This window comes from Pholcus phalangioides, unplaced genomic scaffold, assembly GCF_987345545.1.
Source record: "Pholcus phalangioides strain wild (caught in Gottingen) unplaced genomic scaffold, Ppha-v1.0 ptg000011l_1, whole genome shotgun sequence".
NCBI classification, from domain to species: domain Eukaryota; kingdom Metazoa; phylum Arthropoda; class Arachnida; order Araneae; family Pholcidae; genus Pholcus; species Pholcus phalangioides.
Genome location: NW_028301604.1, coordinates 60,696,417 through 60,714,554, shown reverse-complemented (window position 1 = coordinate 60,714,554; position 18,138 = coordinate 60,696,417). Strand labels below are relative to the sequence as shown.

Below are 18,138 nucleotides of genomic sequence, written 5' to 3'. Positions count from 1 at the left end.
TCTTTCTTACGAAATATTTCAGCACAATGGGAATTCATAGGTTTTTCCAAGTCAATATTTCAACTTTGCGATTGCGGTAAGCTGTATGAAGTTATTGATCTGCCACCAATCATACGTACGTAATAACAACTTATATTCATAAAACATATTTATTTTTGAAATGTATTGTCTTTTTTGTACATATACAAATAGAAACACAAGGTTCGTGAGAAGCAAATTGCCGAACGTGATGGCTGAATGAAAATTAATATAAAAAATTTCCATAACTATATAAATACAATTGCCACTTTAATCAACGATCCCAAGCTTTGAAAAAAAGGAAACAGAAAAATTCGAAAAGAAAATACAGTATCCGTAAAAAATATGGTGTCATCTAAGACCGAGAGATATCTTCTTTCAGTTTTTCACCTAATTTAGATGCTACGTCGGCTTTATCACGCCAAAAGATGAAGTATTAAAACAAGCTTAAACTGACAGTTGAATTTCTTTCATCCTTCATCTTTTAGAATCATTTTTAAAATTTATTTATATGATCTCCTGTAGTCAGGTCATTGATTGCCTAAATATTCCCCATACTAATAAAAGTTAAATTCTGTCATTGGGAAAGCCGATTTTCTCGGAGAACTCTTTTTTTTAGCTGCATTTCATTCGGTGATGGACGAATCGCCACAAAAAAAAAAAAAAAAAAAAAAAATTATGGTTTTATCTTTTAAGTTTATCTTATTTAAGTATGGATAGCTTTTCGATTTATCTCAATATGTTTATCGTACTTCTTTTTAAACTTATCAATAGTGTTTGAATTCAGACCCCCCCCCCCCTTCGAAGGTAAGCTATTCCATTTCTTAGCAACCCTATTAGAGAAAAACTCCCAAACTTCCTGTGACACCACAACCTTGAATTGCCCCTTACTAAAATATACTGGTGTCCCCTTGTCGAAGTAGTTGATTGACGGTGTATTAATAACTCCATCCTACCCACACATTCCGTTCAAAGTTTTAAAAAATTCAATCATATCCTCCGGACGCCCGTGTTCCTCCAATATAAACATATTCAAGGAATCAAGTCTTTCTTGATATCTCAAGTCTTGTTTGCCAACAAGAGCACGCGTAGCTCTTGTCTGCACCCCCTCAACCAAGTCTCTGTCGCTCTGTAGGTATGGTCTCCAAAACCTTACAGCATATTCCAGTCCAGCAATTCCGAAAATACTTTGCTAGAGTTAATACGTCTTCTAATTTGGGTATCAGGCTTGTGGTACAATTCCGGAACAAAGTTAGTTTATGCTATATTTCGGAAAGTATGCAAGAGTTGTTGAGTCGTTGAGGCAAATTCCACATAGCCCCAATTTATATGAAAACATCTTCAGTTTCAGTTACCTGACCTAACTGGGCATATTATACTGTAACGAAGTTTAAAGGACGTATTTACGTCCTTTAAACATCAAATTTCATCAAATTTGCTGCCGCGTCTATGACAACCAACTTTCATTTTTTTTATGTCTGTCAGACATTATCTATATCTGTATGCACCAAGTTTTTCTGACCAAACAAAAAAAAGTAAAATCATATGTCTCCATAAAAGGAAAAGATATGAATTATTTTTTTCCCGATCCTTTTATCACCTCCTATTTTGAGCAGAAAATATGCTGAAGAAAGATGTACGCTTGATAGAAATTTTAGATGAAGATAAAAAAAAGAAATCTCATATTATTCAAGACTATAAAAAAATTTTTTTTTTGCTTCTTTGTAAGAGATTTATGGTCTGATACATGATTCGAAGCAAAGTTTTTTAAAAAAAGAAAAAATATCGAATATGGATCCATTTGTCTTTCGGAAATTTATTCAAGCAGTATTTTTTTTGGAGAAAAACTCATATATTTTTTTTGTCGTTTCCAGTAATAATCTGAGGTATGAGTAGTTTGAATTGTAGTTTTTGAGAGAATGCACTGGCATCACATATAAATGTGTTTTTCTTCTACCGGGGTGAGCAGCTGTAGAAAATCAATGTTTATCCTTGAGAAAACATCTGCTTATTAGAATTAGTGCTCTAGATGTTCTGATCTATCTTAGAAAAAGAAATATTCAACCATTTTCTATATCAATCCAGTGCTCTATCAGCATCTGTCGTATCTGATGTGTTATGTGTTGCACGGGTGAGGCCGCACAGGGCCCAGCGCTTGAAAGAGCGTCGTATATGTGGTTTAAATTTTTTATAACAAGGTATATGTGTTTTCATTATAAAAATGATAATGAATGTTCCAACTAATACAAAAATAAATAGGAATTATTCATACCTCGAAGGAGCCCCACAGATGAGTTTCTTTGTGGGCTCCGCGTCTGGTAATGATGGCCCTGGAATTGACTTAACCCTGAGGGTCCACTAACATTTTATTTTTGGCATGGAATCAATTTAACAGTGATATTAATTCAGTTATTATAAATTACAAGTGAAACAGTAGGCGTAGTTGCAATCAATTTTTTTAGCGAATTTTGGTTCCTTTACCTTAGCTTTTAGTTACTTTTCCTTTCTTCAATTAACTATAGATGCCTTATTAAGTGTCTACTTCAATCATTTTTAGTTCCTTTTTGTCTGCCTATTTTTATCACTTCTGAGCTCTATTTATAACCATCCTGTATTTTTCATTCTATTGAGACGTTTTCAAATCAATTAACTTTATTTAACTAACATTGAACATATTAGTTAAATAAAGTTCATAACTGTCATAATTCCAGGCTTCGTATCCATCTTTGGATGCAATCAAAAAATTTTAAACACAAATTCAGGTGCTGAAAAACAATGCCACCCTCAATACATAATCAACAAAGTTGAATTTATGAGTGTTAGAATAATATAATGAATTTTTCGCTTGAGTATTTTAGTGCTATTGTAAAAAATACTTTGAACATTGCTTTCGCTGAGGATGAAAAAGATGATACGCTTGCATCTTCGATAAAGATAGTTTTTTTTGTAATTCTCAAGTTCCATTTTCGTAAGAAGGTTGCTGTGAGCTAAACTAAATTCTAGTATAAATATATATCACCGTATGTGTTTCGATCCCATTATTATCCTCTTACGCCCTTCATAACTTATGTAACAACCGTTATGCATGTTTTAAAGTAAGATACGCAAGTTTTCAATAATTTTATGGTTAAAGCTTCAAAACATTAGCCCGGTTGACTTTAATCTTAATTTCTTTCGCACCTTGAAAAATAGTAAAATAAATGAAGAAAAAATCTTAAGATTACAGATAAAAAAAATGAACACAACGATAAAAACGTAGTGATCCAATGGCTAGCGCTAGACTCTTGCTAATGCTTGGCGGGAGTAATTGCGCTTCTGGAAGTTTTTCTTCCTTTAACGTCGGTGAAGGCTTCAGCTTAGCTTGTCTTATGTGAGCTTCAACTTTCTTTGTTAGCGTTGGAGAAAATGATAAAAAAGAAAGTAAGAGAGAGAGAAAGGGTGTGTAGAAAGATTAATGGTGCATAGAAAGTTACTTGGATAACAATAGAAATAAGAAAAAAGATCCGTTTTTTTTTTATATTGGAACTTGGTGTTTCGGACATGGTGAGGAGTTTAATTCCGAGGTTAAGTTGAGCTTGTCACTTACGTGATATATGATTTTATATCAATCTCTTCTTTTTCCCCATCTTGTTAAAAGAGAGTGAGGAAATCGCTTAAATTTCTGATATACGTAATTATCGAAAGCTCCGAAGGCTAATCAACCCCAATTAATGCACGAAGATAAAGCTTTGTTGTTGTGCGTGTCTATCGGAATTTCAAGCGTTTAATTTCTTTTCGTCAAGAAATTATCTCTCCTAAGTACAGTCGACTATACTTATAACGTACATTGGATATAACATACGATTTAGCAAAAAAAATCATCGATTTTTGTTTCATTTACTCTTCTACATATTTGTACCTTTATTACTAGGGCTCGGATTTTTATGACATGCCATATTTTTTTTGACAAGTCATATTTTGGGCATTTTCGAGCTATTGGCCATATTTTAGGAAGCAATAGATCGGTATGTTTTGGGATTTATCACCAAAAATTTCAATGTGTGGGAGTTTTTGTCAGAGATATAGCATGAATTCTTGTCTTTTCTCTTAAAAAAAAAAAAACTTTTAAAATCCTTGTAGCCCCTTTTATGCTCTCGGAGGATCCTTTTGCTATGTTTCTGAATGCCACGCCAAGCACTTGCGAAAGTTGTTATTTATTCGAACACTCGAAATCTTCGCGTTAAATGCATTTTCATCATGCCTAAACAAAGGGATTTTGTTTTTAAATCGCTCCCCGTCACTGTAAAATTCAATGTTCTATAACAATATTTTTTGTATTTTTTTTTGGAGTTAAAAATTATTTTTTCAATTTTTTCTTCTAAAATTGCTACTTCCTCAAATTTCGTAGTTGCCTCCCTTTGTCCCTGCGTTTAATTCTGGCACTGCTTGAGTGTTCAGTCTAAAAAAGCGACGAAATTTTTTCCAGGACTTACTACTGTGTGGTCATGTGGACATCGATGTGGGCATCGTAAGGGATTCGCATCACAAGGACCGAATCCCACCGATTGAATCCTCCCAGTGGTTAGCTGAAGTTGGTTTTTTTGTCGTTTGACAGCTTCAAGCGGAAATGTGAGTCGATCTGCCAGTTTATGGCCAAAAACAAAAATTGACACTATCTCCGGACGAAGTACCCATTTTGGAACCATTTCCTCAAATTTCGAACGCACAAAAAGCAAACTTGGCGCTCTTCCTTGTCCAGTGCATGGGAAAACAGACCCTCTCTACCCCTTCCGAATATCGGCCCTGCTTACAACTGTACAAATATTCAAGTATTACACTTCACTCACAATTCGAAATACAGATGGCGGCACTAACTTCATGCACAGCATTAGATACGCACACAGACGGTTAGGTAAAGAACATATGCACAGTTTCAGCACAACTAACATCTGAAAGCGGATAAAATGGCAATAGACTAGAGTTGTGCTTGGTTGAAAAGAACAAAGACCGATGGTAATACTGTATTTAATTTTGTTAAATATATTAAAAGTTCAAGCACAAAACCGATTTAATGCGCAGTGTCATTGCAATTCAGCTGGAGAAGCAATCTGCGAGATTGCAGAAACTAGAGTCTGCTTTATTACAACCCTTCTTCAAATATTGCTCCATCTGGTAATTTTCATCGAATTTTTCAGGAAGAAACCTTTACAAAGTAGTTCCTTTAAATATTTCTTAGAAGGAACCAAACAATAGCAGTTTTTCCTTTCAAACATTTGAAACTGCGTCTCATAAAATCGAATATTAATTTAAAAAATATAATTTTGATTAAAAAATAAATTGATGAATTTTTTGTTTATATTTTTTAACCTAATAAGATAGATAAGAAGTAATAACTGAAAAAAAAGATGAAATAATGGAAAAATTGTAAGGTCATATTTTCACGTTTTTCAAGTCATAAATGCTTGTATATTTTCAAGATTGTTAGGTGATATATATACAGGATATATATATATATATATATATCTGACATATAACATATACATATAACTGATATATTTATCCTGCAATGTACTATACTCCAATAAATTTACAAGATTCCTCAGGAGATATAGACCAAAAACTATATTCAAGCTGTATTAAATTTCAATTACGTCCTGTAAAAGCTCATATTGTCTGGGACAATCTCAATAATGCACTTTATACATATATACAACGCTGAGTGTAGGCTCAACTGATAACCATTTCATCTTACCTATGCCGATTCGAGAACATTAGTGCGCCAAGCAAATGACTTTAATAGCATAGTATTTTCTGACCTTATCATTAAGTATATAAATATGCCCCAGTTTATTGACAACATCTCTTTCTCGCGTCCTTTATATAATAACCCAGTTTCTTGTTTTCGATGTACACGCAAAGAAAAGTTTAATCTTACGGCATCTCGAAGAAAGAAATAGTACTACTAAAAAGAGAAACAAAGTTTTCGCGTGGGAAAACGGGGGTTGTGGAAACATTGTTGGTGAAGCTTGTGTTTGCGCAGCAAACGTCCCTATAGGAAGTGGCTCCGTTTCCTGCATTGTCAGCCTAACTTGCCTCTTTGTGGCAGAGAAGACAGCAATTACCTGGATATGGCCGGGATGGCAATCGCTGAGCGTGACAGCCACTGGAGTTATTTCCTTGTCTGCTCGTGTGTCACGGGGCCATTAGACCATCAGGAAAATCATCCGAACAAATTATGGTGGTGTCGAGTAGAACTTGGATGGAAAATTCCTGTTTCTAACTATTTCCAACTGAATTACATTCACGAATGTTTATAGTTCTTTCGAAAATTATGAATCAAGACATATTTATTCGTACCTATAATTTTTGTTAAAAAACAGGCGTTCTTTATTTTTCTGCTTTGTTTTGTCTAAAATAGGGGGAGACTGTTATACCTTGGAACATTATTTTCCAAACTTTTTTCTTATTCAGTTTTTACCTTAAAATTCATTTTTGGTATCTGCATACTGATGGAACATCAAATGAAATTTAAATTACCTTTCTTTTCTACTTTAATCATGAATTATGGATTTTTATAGAAGGCTAAAATGCTCCGAGGTGCATCATGGGCCTTGTACCTTGAAACAGGGTAAACTTACAAAGGAAAAAAAATACTAATATTACTAGGAAAAAATTATAATTGGTACATTTTATATAAATCATATATTCAAATGAAAAATATATAAATAGTGACACAAATATGATCATTAATACATCAACACAGAAAAAAATAATTGAGGTAGGATTGTATTTTTATAAATTAAATGCGTAATTATTCAACACATTACACTTGCGGAAAAGAAACTTAAATGTTTTTTACACCTTTAGCTCTCCCAATTTCTTTGATGCTCCGTGGTGTCACCATTTGCTATATCTGACATTGATGAGTGCTGAAATATTTTCCCACCTCTCCTCCTAAGGAAATTTATTCCGAGAATTCGCTTGGTAAAAGATTTATTGCATGCTCTCCAAATTGCGAACTGTACCCCCCCCCCCCCACAACAAATTTTACCTGTAGATAACCAAATGTGGGTGGAAGAGTAGTAATGCGTGTATTTGAAGTTCTTGTAGGAGAGAAGTGTATAACTACAAAATATAAAATGTATTAAAGAAAAAAACTCGAAAGAAGAAGGATTAACTAATAGTAAAAGTTAAAATTTCAAGATACACTAGGACAATTTTAAGCTTTATACTATTCCATGGTGCACGATCTTTTTCGCTTTACACTATTTTGAAAAAAAAAAATATTAATAACTTTATTCACAGCGCTTGGTATGATTAATCAGGTAACTACATAAATTATGATTACTAATATTTAGGGCTTAGAATCCAATCACTGTCATCTTTTGGAAAATGACTTTCGCATTGCAAGTGCCTGTTCATTGTTGAAACTTTCAGTTGCCAAATCATTCAAGTTGCTATCTTTATATTGCAACAGCACATAGCGCCACTTATACTATCAACGGAGTAAAAAGATGCTTTAAAAGATTCTTCTATCTCACTTTTAATGTTTATTGACTTACACTGATTTGCTTCTGAGCCCTACAAATATAGTGCAATATAGTGCAACTTGCAATGTTGAGAAGAAACATAGCAAAAGAAAACAAACAAAAAAAACAAAAAAAACAAAAAAGAAGAAAAAAAATATGATTTTGTAAATAAACTGTGCTTTCTTAAAAAATCTCTGTCAAGATTTTATAGAAAGAGCTAAAATATAGCACTTATCAGTAAGGTCACGTATTCCTAATCTCTTGCATTCCACATCAGCTAGTATGCAATACTGTTAAAACTATCGCAAGTGTTTCAAGGTTTACTATGCTCAAAGAATACAACAGTTTCTCCTATATATTTTGCCTAACTGTCATCCTTTCGACTTGCCTTGTATTGAATTGTATTTCTTGATTAAAATTAATTTATTAACTTCAAAATGTTCAGCAAAATATATTTAACATCTTACATGTACTTTTACGATTTTTAAATATATTTTTGAATCTGATAAATTTAAAGAATTTAAAAATTATATCCTAGAATAATGTTGTGAATATCTAATTTTATGTGTTGAAAAGAATTTTTTTAAACCAAAATCCTTCTTTCGAACTTATCATTTTCACAATTTTAACGCTCTTTTGAATGTAGAATCAGTAAATCAGTTTCACCATTTGTGTTACACTTAATCCATCTATGCGTGAAATCTCAAGAAAAGGCGCTAAGCAATATCCTAGAAAAATTGAATTAAATATTAATTAAAACTTTGCAGAAAATAAGAAAATCGCTGGATAGAGAAACAGCTGAAATGACCGTAAAAAGTAATTAAAATAAATTGTAACTTTCAAATAATGAAATAAGATAAAATTGGGATAGCTTATATTTTAACACAAAAGGGGAAATATAAATAAAAATATTTACAGAGATATATCACGTTGAGAGTACTAAAATAATGAAAATCTCTGCAATCGGAATACGCAGGGTGATTAAAAAATGAGGGACAGTTTAGATATTGATAACTCAAAACATGAATTTTGATTGATTTAAAATTTAATCACAACAGATGAAAATAATAATAAACATAATTTTATTCAGCTCGACAGTACTATTTTTTCTGAAAATAATATTTTGAATGTTATTTTTTATTTGAAAAGTACATAAAAAAATTGAGTGGAAGTAATAAAAATCATTCGATATTTTTTTTTCGATCTAAAAAAATTTCGATCAGCCAGGTGTTCGGGTTTTTTTGATTTTCTTTTTCCTTGTTCTATGTTAGCTTGTTAACTGCAAAAAAAAGCTTCTATTGATCTCTCAAAAGAACCAATATTATTAAGGTATGCATTTTATTTATTTATCAATCAAAGAGTCTGTTGTGATCAACAAATTGTGTGAAAATCACAAAGGTACGTATAAAAAATTTCTCATTTTGTTCACTGTAGTAATTTCAAAAAATCAACTATAACATCAAATAAATAATATACATACACAGCAAAACGCTTTCGAAAATAACTAATTTATTAATATGAGTTCTAGAAGGAATTTTTCATTTTATTTAGATTTGAATTATAGAATGAAATGGACAAAGAAATTATGCATAAATTGATTGTTCCTTCATGCGGGAAAGCAAGTTCGACTTCATTAATTGTGGCTCAGTATATGTGATTGATGTGATATCACATATTTCTTGACAATTTGAGAATAGATTGTAAAATTATTTTGAGTTTGTTAAATACGGTTTTATATTTGCAATTTTTTTTTATTTCACTTTTACTTCATTTTTCATACATTGCATTATCTTTTGAGTCAAATAAATACAATATGTACGAGATCTGTCGCACTTTATACGGTGAGCAATATCTCTTTTGGTAATTGGTTTCATTCTGTGTTCAGGCTTGAAGATTGTGGCTCTCTTTGCGGTTTTCTCTTCAAGAAGATTCTACGTCAATGCTTCAGATGAAGATAAGGTAAGACTTTCGTAAACATGCATGCATTCATTCGGATAAGAAAAAGTATCATTTTTTTCATAGCAATGAAATCAAAAAAGGCATTTGAATCGTTTTCCGAGATGAATATAACTTTTTAAAGCTTACGAAAAATAATTTTCGTAAAATAATTTGAGAAAATTTGTTTTTTCCCCCCATGGGTTAAGTGAATCTTTTGCTTTGAATACCGAATAAGAAAACGCATGAAGCCCGAAAAAAATTGTAAGCATATGCATAATACGAAAAAAAACCTAAGAAATTGTAGTAACTCTTCGAATACATGCTGCATACGCAGTTGAACTTGGTTAATTCGAAAGTTCCAAGAACTGCAAAAAATCTAAATATCTAAAAAATTTGAATCATCCTGTTCATTTATACATGATCTATAAAATTATCACAAAACCCAACTCCATCGTAAACGTTCACGTAAGATTCATGTTTGATGTCATGATACCTATACTGTACAGTTATAAAATAAAGAAGTTTTTAATTTAAAGTTAAATTTAAATTAAAAATAAAAAGTGTTTTGAATTGATAATACACACACACACACGCGCACACAATAAAAGTAACTGATAAATATCTAAAAGTTAGGTTTTCAAAGATAATAAATTTCAGGATTTCCCATCCACGTAAAAAAAAGGAATAGTTATTGGCTATATAAACATATAAATTGTTTTTAATAGCTTAACATCAATGATTTTTCTATCACGAGCATATAAACTTTAGAGTGGCCGATATCGGTATATTTAAGAAAATTTACGTGTTCTTAACAATACGATGTGCTAGACACATATTGTTGTTCCCGAAGACACAATAAAACTAACAAATTACCTTTGTTTCAAACTTTGCGTAGCAGATAATCTTAAAAAAAAGAAAAAAATATCCAACAAAACCAGCTGTTATTGGTTTTTTTTAAATCATACTTTTTAGTGCACTTCCGATTAAAAAAAATTTAAGTTAAAACTTTTCACTGTTGTGGCATCTCGCTATAGAATTTCATCCGCTTTCTGTTTTTCCACTATTTTAAATATACCCGATAGAGCTGCAATTTCAATTTCCTGGAAAATTCAAGAACCGGAGATCCCTTTCTTCTCTCCTTTGTCGTAATCATTCTCTTTTAGCTTATTCTTTTATTTATTTTTTCTTTTTTTTTTCTCAATACCCAAGTGTTTGCTTGCGTTGTCTCTTATCGTGGATCAAAAGTGTGTAGCTGTATTGGAAAGGGAGTTTCGGGTTTGCAGCAAAGCATCTTTTAGAAGGGTGGAATAAAGAGCAATACATAGCGAAGATGGGAAGAGGATAGCCGCTTTTGGGATCGAATATCCAAGTCTCTGGTTTATTAGTTACCTTCGGATTTTCTTCGTAATAAAATGGTTTCCTCGCCTTGTTTTGGAGAGCTTGCTTTCAACAACGAATATATGTCAAAGTATCGGTATTGGAATGTAGCATCTGTAAGCATGGGGTAATGAATTTCTCCATTACGAAAATGGGTATTTTTGTCAGCAGATGAAGAATGGGACCTGGATCGTTATATAGAGAACATCACGGTATTTGGAAATAGAAGGTGATGCCTCGAACGATGAGAATGAAATTTTGTATCTCTTTGCATACAATTTAAATTTTTTCAGACTTCTTGTTCAACGACATTTGAAAGGGATTGAGTAAGTACATTTTTAGAGCCTTAAGGGGTCTCATACCTTTCAACATGCTGAAAAACTGTATGCTCTTGCAGAAATATCATTAAAATAATATTTAAAAATCGATTTACTTCAAACTTTTTACACGTATTTTTGATTGTATATGCTATCGTATGCTAGTAGGAAGTTTTACATATTACTAATACTTACTTTTTTGCAAATTTTCAAAAAAAAAACATTAAAAACAGCCTACTCGCTTTATAAAATTGCATGACATAAATGCTATTGTGTGAATAAAAATTAATTCAAAATAAAGGAAATTCTTCAGTTCGTGAAATGAAGCAAAAGATCGAGAGTTCACTGACTGAATCAAAAATATTTGTAGAAAACTTGAAATACCTCAATGGAGTTAAATGCCATTTTTAATGATTATTTTTTACTAAAGCATAATTTTTTCACGATGTTAAAATGTATGAGACCCCTTAATCAGATAACGTTCCTGAATCTCGTATGCATTGGACGTATAGAAACTATGGCCCCAAAGATGAAAATCCAAACAGAAACGCATTGCATGAAACGTAATTATTGTAATTAAGAATGCCTATCTAAATATAGGTTTGGTAACCACCATTCATAAGAAAAAGATTGTTCCAAATTTTTGGAGAGAATTTGTTCGATTAAAAAATGAAATAAAGAATTTCTTTAATTTTTTTTTGAAAAAAAACTTTCGCGTGCCACTCCGGATACCATTTTTTGCCACGGGTTGGCTCAGCACCTCCTAGAGATAGAAGGCCTCCACAGTCTGCTTGTGACGTCAGTAAGTAGTACATTTTCCCTAAGAATATTCAGGGAAAAAATTTCTCTGCCCGTGCCAGTATCATCGTTGTGAGGAAAAGAAATGATCGGGCTCAGAATTGGCGATTTCTATGCCCTCACATCCAATCACTATGCAGTATTTGTGAGCCAATCAGGAAGATTCTACGCCAAAGTTAGAAGAAACGAAATAAGATGCTGTGTTTCAAAATTTGGCAGACTTGCTAGGTAGTCTGAATGACGTTTATGGCAAGCAGTGCAGAGGCCTTCTATCTCTAGGAGGTGCTGGTTAGCTACCCGTGTTATGTCTGATTTTCAGTGCTGCAATCTATATTTCAGATTGCAAGCGAAACGTAACGATGGAATATTTATACCGTTGTATGCATGTTGCCATTATTTGCGTACATATATACATATTATACATACAAAATTTTTTTGATACTGTCATGCCTTACTACTTTATTTTATTTTGAAAAACAAATTAACTGATTGACACGAAACTTTTTGCATTTGATTTGAAATTAAATGTAATATTTTTTAATTTTTAAAAAAAACCAACATTTTGAAGCCGCTGACACCCCTTAACTCACAAAAAAAATTCGTTTTGTGTTTTTGAAAATAGAAAATTTAACATCCCAGTTTAGATTAGAATTTTATTGAAACAATGTAGAAAACGCAGGAAAACTGTATAAAATATCTTTTCATCTCAATTTATATAAATATATATATATATATGGGCACGGATAAATAGCAAATTAGGCAATATTTAGCGTCAGTTTCGTTGTGCGAGCTTCAGTGTAATTTCTTTCGCGAATAAATATATACTTATACTTTGGTGAGAAGAAAAACCTCATGTTTTATGTAAAAAGTGAAATTTAATTACGTTTTGAAAGCGTTTAAATTGATTTTCTTGAGGTTATAAATGAGCGCATGGCAGTTTCCTCGCCTAAAAATAATCATGATAAACTTAACTAAAAGTTGATAAAATTAAAAAAAAAGAAGTAAACTCTTCTCATCTCTGTTTATGTGAGGGTGAGTTAATTGACTTACAAGTTATTCGAGCGGTTTTTTTTTTTGTTCAATAAGGTGTTGCAGGAACGTTTTTAAAATATATATTTTTTAATATCGAATACATCCCCTTCCTCCTCCTCACCAATGTTTTTTTTTGGTATTGATTTACGTTATCCCCATTTTTTCTTATATTTTTAATCCTAAAGCAACCGAGTTTTTTTTGCAACTATTTTTTTCGATATACGATACGAGATAGCAAATGAAAAAAAAAAAAAACATTACAAGGTTAGTCTGTTCCGGAGATCGGATACATTTTTTTCTTAACCGTCAGTTGCAGACAATAACGAATTGAGAAAAAGAAAACGTATCAGCTCAGTGTTATTTCCCAACTTTTTTTCTATTGATTTTGAAACAAACTTTAGAAAATCCGATAAAAAGGAATTGTATGTATGTTGAAGTTATTAGGAACGTTTTGTTTCGGATTATATAAAAAATAGATAAAAAACAGAGAAAACAATTATCGGTGAATTTTGGGGTAGTAACAACTGACCCCCCCTTCATCAACTAATGATAGACGTTTCATTAACGAAGAATATGCCAGTTATTCTAAAGTTTATCAATTTCGTTCCGATTATTTTGTGACTGCATATGTGTGCAACGCTTTTCTTCATTTTCACTTTTATTTCTCTCTGACGTAATTTTTTTTCGATTTTTGAGACAACATATAAGAAAATTTTCTTACTGTTTGTTTTTCGATGTATCGAAATGATAGATTTGTATTCATTCATGTTGTTTAACTAATCTCTCAATTCTGGTTTAGTATATTTTGCATTTTTTGAATATGGCCTTAATTGTTTTTTTTTTGGAGGATGTTGGAATAGAATGATATAATTATTTTTAAGTGCGAGCTATAGCTGCATTTAGAGCAAGTGTTCCGCAATCACAGCGATACGCCACACTGAGTCCCAAAAACCAGCTTTAAACGGAAAAATAATCTCAGTCCCACCCTAAAAAGCGGCTCGGAGTGGGGTACCATTGCTTTAATCTTGAAATTATTTATTTATTTATCTTTTTGTACGGTATAAAATATAAATAACCAAGAGAGAAAAACAACCAAGGACCAGAGATCTAAAACCAAGATCAAAGATCCCATACTGGTTGTTACAAAAAGTTACTATGTATTACAATAAATTGTAGTAAATTTTCGAAGTAAAATAATACTTCTTGTTAATTAAAAAATTAAAGGAAATTAAAATTCTATATAACACTTGTTACAAGTAAATCAAATAGGCTAGTGTATATATTCTAGAAACTTCGTGTGGATCCGACTTAACACAAGTAGTGATGCGCAAGCAGTTTTAATGACAAAACACTAGCGCACTGAATTTTCGAAGAATGAGCATAAAATTAAATCATCAAGATTTGTGAATTTTTCTGATCGAAATAATTTTTAGTCTAATATTCACGTGATTAACAAAAGAGGAACAGCTTGTGACTCAGATGGTTTTTTTCGTTTGAAGTCACTTGTAATATCTAGATTTCAAAATATCATGGTCAATGAAAATTATCTTTGTTAAGGGAGTTGAATTCACACATAAAAAAAATTATGGGCTGTACGTACAATTTTTTCATTTTCATCGAACGATAAATGAAGAAAGGTATTCTTGATAATGAAAATCAAAGACAAAAACAGATAATTAGATAACTCAACATTTTTCTGAAATCTTCGGAAGGGCTTGATCGTTTACGCTCGTAATAGTTAAAAAATTCACACGGTTATTCTTGTTAAAATACGAATAATATATGATAATAAGTACATGTTAACATTTACTTTTTTTTCCTTAAACTATCTACCATTCTAAATTCTAATTTTTAGTTCAATTTGTAGGAATATCAGAAACAAAGTATTTATATTTTGATGATGATCAAGTTCCATTTCTATAATGTTTATTATTGGAATGATTAGTTACAAGATTAGTTTTGACATTTAGAAATCGTTCTTTGAATCAAAGACAACGTTTTTAGAAATGTAAAAAATTACAAAATTTAGAATGGAAAAAAAAAATTAAATTATTATTTTAGTAGTTTTGCTACAATTTAGATCACATATAGATTGAAATATTCAATGTTGATGATGTGATCTTTCGTGACAAATAAGATAAAAGAAACCTCAAAGCGCTGAAAAAGCATAGAGTAGTTGAATAATTAAACTAATTTTGGAAACGAAATTTACAAAAACAAATGCATTCCCAACTAAAGAACAATGAATTCCCTATTTTTTCGAAACTACAAAAAGATTCTGTAATTATTTCACTGCGTGTTTCAATTAAATATCAAGTGCGTGACATGCAGATGGAGTGAGGAAATAGAACAATTCTCTTTAAAACGGTTTTCTAAATATTGCTGCATTTTATGCCAGTCTGTGGATACGTTACATGTGATTTCCGCTGACTTGTAACTAATCCTAGGTACACATTTATGTTTCTTAAATCATTTTCGAAAGTGTGACTTTATTGGTGTATAACAAAAGATGAAAGTACCTATAAATTCGGTTACTCGGTTTAAAAATGTGAGGATGTATTTTTCATTCCCAGGTTGTTAAATATTAGATTACGCATACGTGTTTCAAATAGTTCAAGTCCTGATGAAACAAGTTTTTGTGAATCCGGCATGATTCGCAGAAATTCGTATCGCATTCCCTCACATAGTAGCACTGCAGCACACACAAATAATTTATATTTTTTTTTACATTTCATAAGAATAAATAAAATTTATAACATCTTAGATTCATGATTTTTTTATAAAATAATTGTTAATAAGGTACTTTTAGACTTTATGTAAAACATTCAGGAAGAAAGAAACACGTTCCTATTTTTTCATCTCTGTTCACTTTTTTCATTATTAGGCTACATATTATCTACGATAATGACAAATGTTGTTAGTAAGAGTTTAATATCCATGGAAAAAAATATGAAACAACCGAGGAAATAAATTTTTAAAAGCAACGGGAAGTAGTCTTCAAAAAAAAAATTAGTGTTTTTTATTTATTTATTTCTCTCGAGTCGTATTTAAATAACGTAAGTGGATTTCTCACTAACTAAAGAAATCGAGCTGAAATTAAATAAAGGAAGGAGTGGAAACTCTGCTAGTAATTTCGAATTAAAACGTTTTTTCTTTCCTTTGCTTAATGTAGAGCTTTACCACCCACTTGGTTCATGGAATGAAGAGAATAATTGGTAACTTTGTTCCTTTTTTTTGTTCTTTGCTAATATTTTATCGAGTAGATTAATTATTTCGGAATTAGAAGCAAGATATTTTACTTCAGTTTTCTTTTTATTGTTTAAAGAAAACTAGAAAGAGACAAATATGCAGCTTGTTACCACTTAAACATAAGGGTTTTTTTATAACGAGACCTTCTCTCTAGGAAAATCTAGTATTCTACACTCACAGGGAATACAAGTGACATTGTTTTAAAAAGAAAGTAATTAAATTTTCGAAAATGTTGCTTGAGACTTCACGTGCATTATCATGCTTCAGTTAATTATTTTTAATGTCGAGAAACTGTTTTAGAACAATACAGATAATTGTCGCCAGAGTATGTATACATTGACTAAAATTTAAATGCTGGATATGTAGTTTTAAAGTTCATATTTATAAGAGGCATAGTTTGAAAAATATTTGAATGTGTGAATACACATGTCATATTAAAATGTTTGAAATGTTGCTAAGTAATAATGTGATTTTTCAAAAGCTAACACGTAAATAAACATAGATAACACGAAAAATAGTAGTAATGGTGTAAGGAAAAAACCTTAAATTTGTTAGTGTTACCGTTAAAATAGAATTACTACTTTATCTTCGACCCTTTTATTTTTTCATTAATGTTCATCAATTTACTGAACCGAGTGTCTTTCGTTTCTAAAGAGGCTAAAACCATTGAACAAATTCATATAGTTTTATCACTTCTTCCGTAAGAAATCAGATTTTCCATTTTAAAATGCAGTCTAAGAACGCAGAGAGTGAAATACGGTGTACATGACGAATAAATGGATTATCGGCTTCTAATATAAATTTTCAACGGCACGAAATCTTTCGTGCAGATATTTGGTCGAGAATTGTTGAGACATTTTTTGAATAATAAGATAAAATGGTTTTAATGTGGCGTGACCTCTCAGCTCCAGACTTGCCATGAATGTATGTGGAGAAATTACTTTTGAACGATATTAATTCATTCCATTAGATATTACTTGCGCTAAAATATAAGTATGTGTTTTTATCAAATGAATTCTCACACGTAATCTGGTTTTAGTCTGCGTTTTCTTCATTTTATATATTTTCGATCTTCTTTTAATAACAGCGTAAATGCAGATAATATTGACGAGATAGCTTCCATCGAAGAAAATTTTCAATACATTAAATCAAAATAATCCAAAGTTTTGATGGTGACACACATATACAGAGATATTACTTATATATATAAGGCCTTTCTTTGAAAATTTAACTACTACATATATGGAACACAAAGATCATGCACCCAAAGCGCAGGGAACTTCTGCTTTATTTAAATTAAATTCGATGTAATTGCAATGCCATTAAAATATCGACGCAATTCAATAAATATCTATAAAAAATTTACAAATAAAATACCATGGCCGAGGTGCATTTAAATAATGCATGTCCGTTCATGTTGATGATGTATACCAGCTTTTCTGAACCTATGGTGTTGTCCACGACGATGGCATTGGTGGTTCGCAGACGGAATTGATAAAATTATTCATCCATTATTATTGGTATTAGTAATATTTATTCGGATTCAAATAAAATTATACCTTCATACTTAGGTTCACCATACATTATCGAACAGAAGGCAGGAAATTGCGCTCCTAAAAATACGGGATACCACTAAATTTTCCCCAAAATTTGCCATTTATTGCTTTGAATTCAATTTGCTAATCTATCTATCTATCTATCTATCTTCTATTATATATATACATAAAATTGATTTTCTGTCTGTCTGTCTGTGTGTATGTTCTCTATACAAATCTACAATTTTAGATCGATCGTCGCCAAATTTTGCATATATACCAAATGGGACCCGAATTGAACGATAGGCTACTTTAAAATTTCGTCAGCCCAGGGCAAATGCCCCAAATGGGCAAAAAACTGTCCGG

General features: G+C 31.4%; 1 protein-coding gene across 1 annotated transcript in view; it reads left to right on the top strand.

Annotated features, from left to right (window-relative positions):
- The window catches only part of LOC149080647 (follistatin-related protein 5-like), a 185,969-nt gene that overhangs the window by 12,609 nt on the left and 155,222 nt on the right, over window positions 1–18,138 (top strand). Inside the window, exon 2 of the mRNA XM_089239816.1 lies at window positions 9,412–9,485. Within this exon, the coding sequence (XP_089095942.1) occupies window positions 9,412–9,485 (74 nt within the window). The remainder of the gene's footprint in view (window positions 1–9,411; window positions 9,486–18,138) is intronic.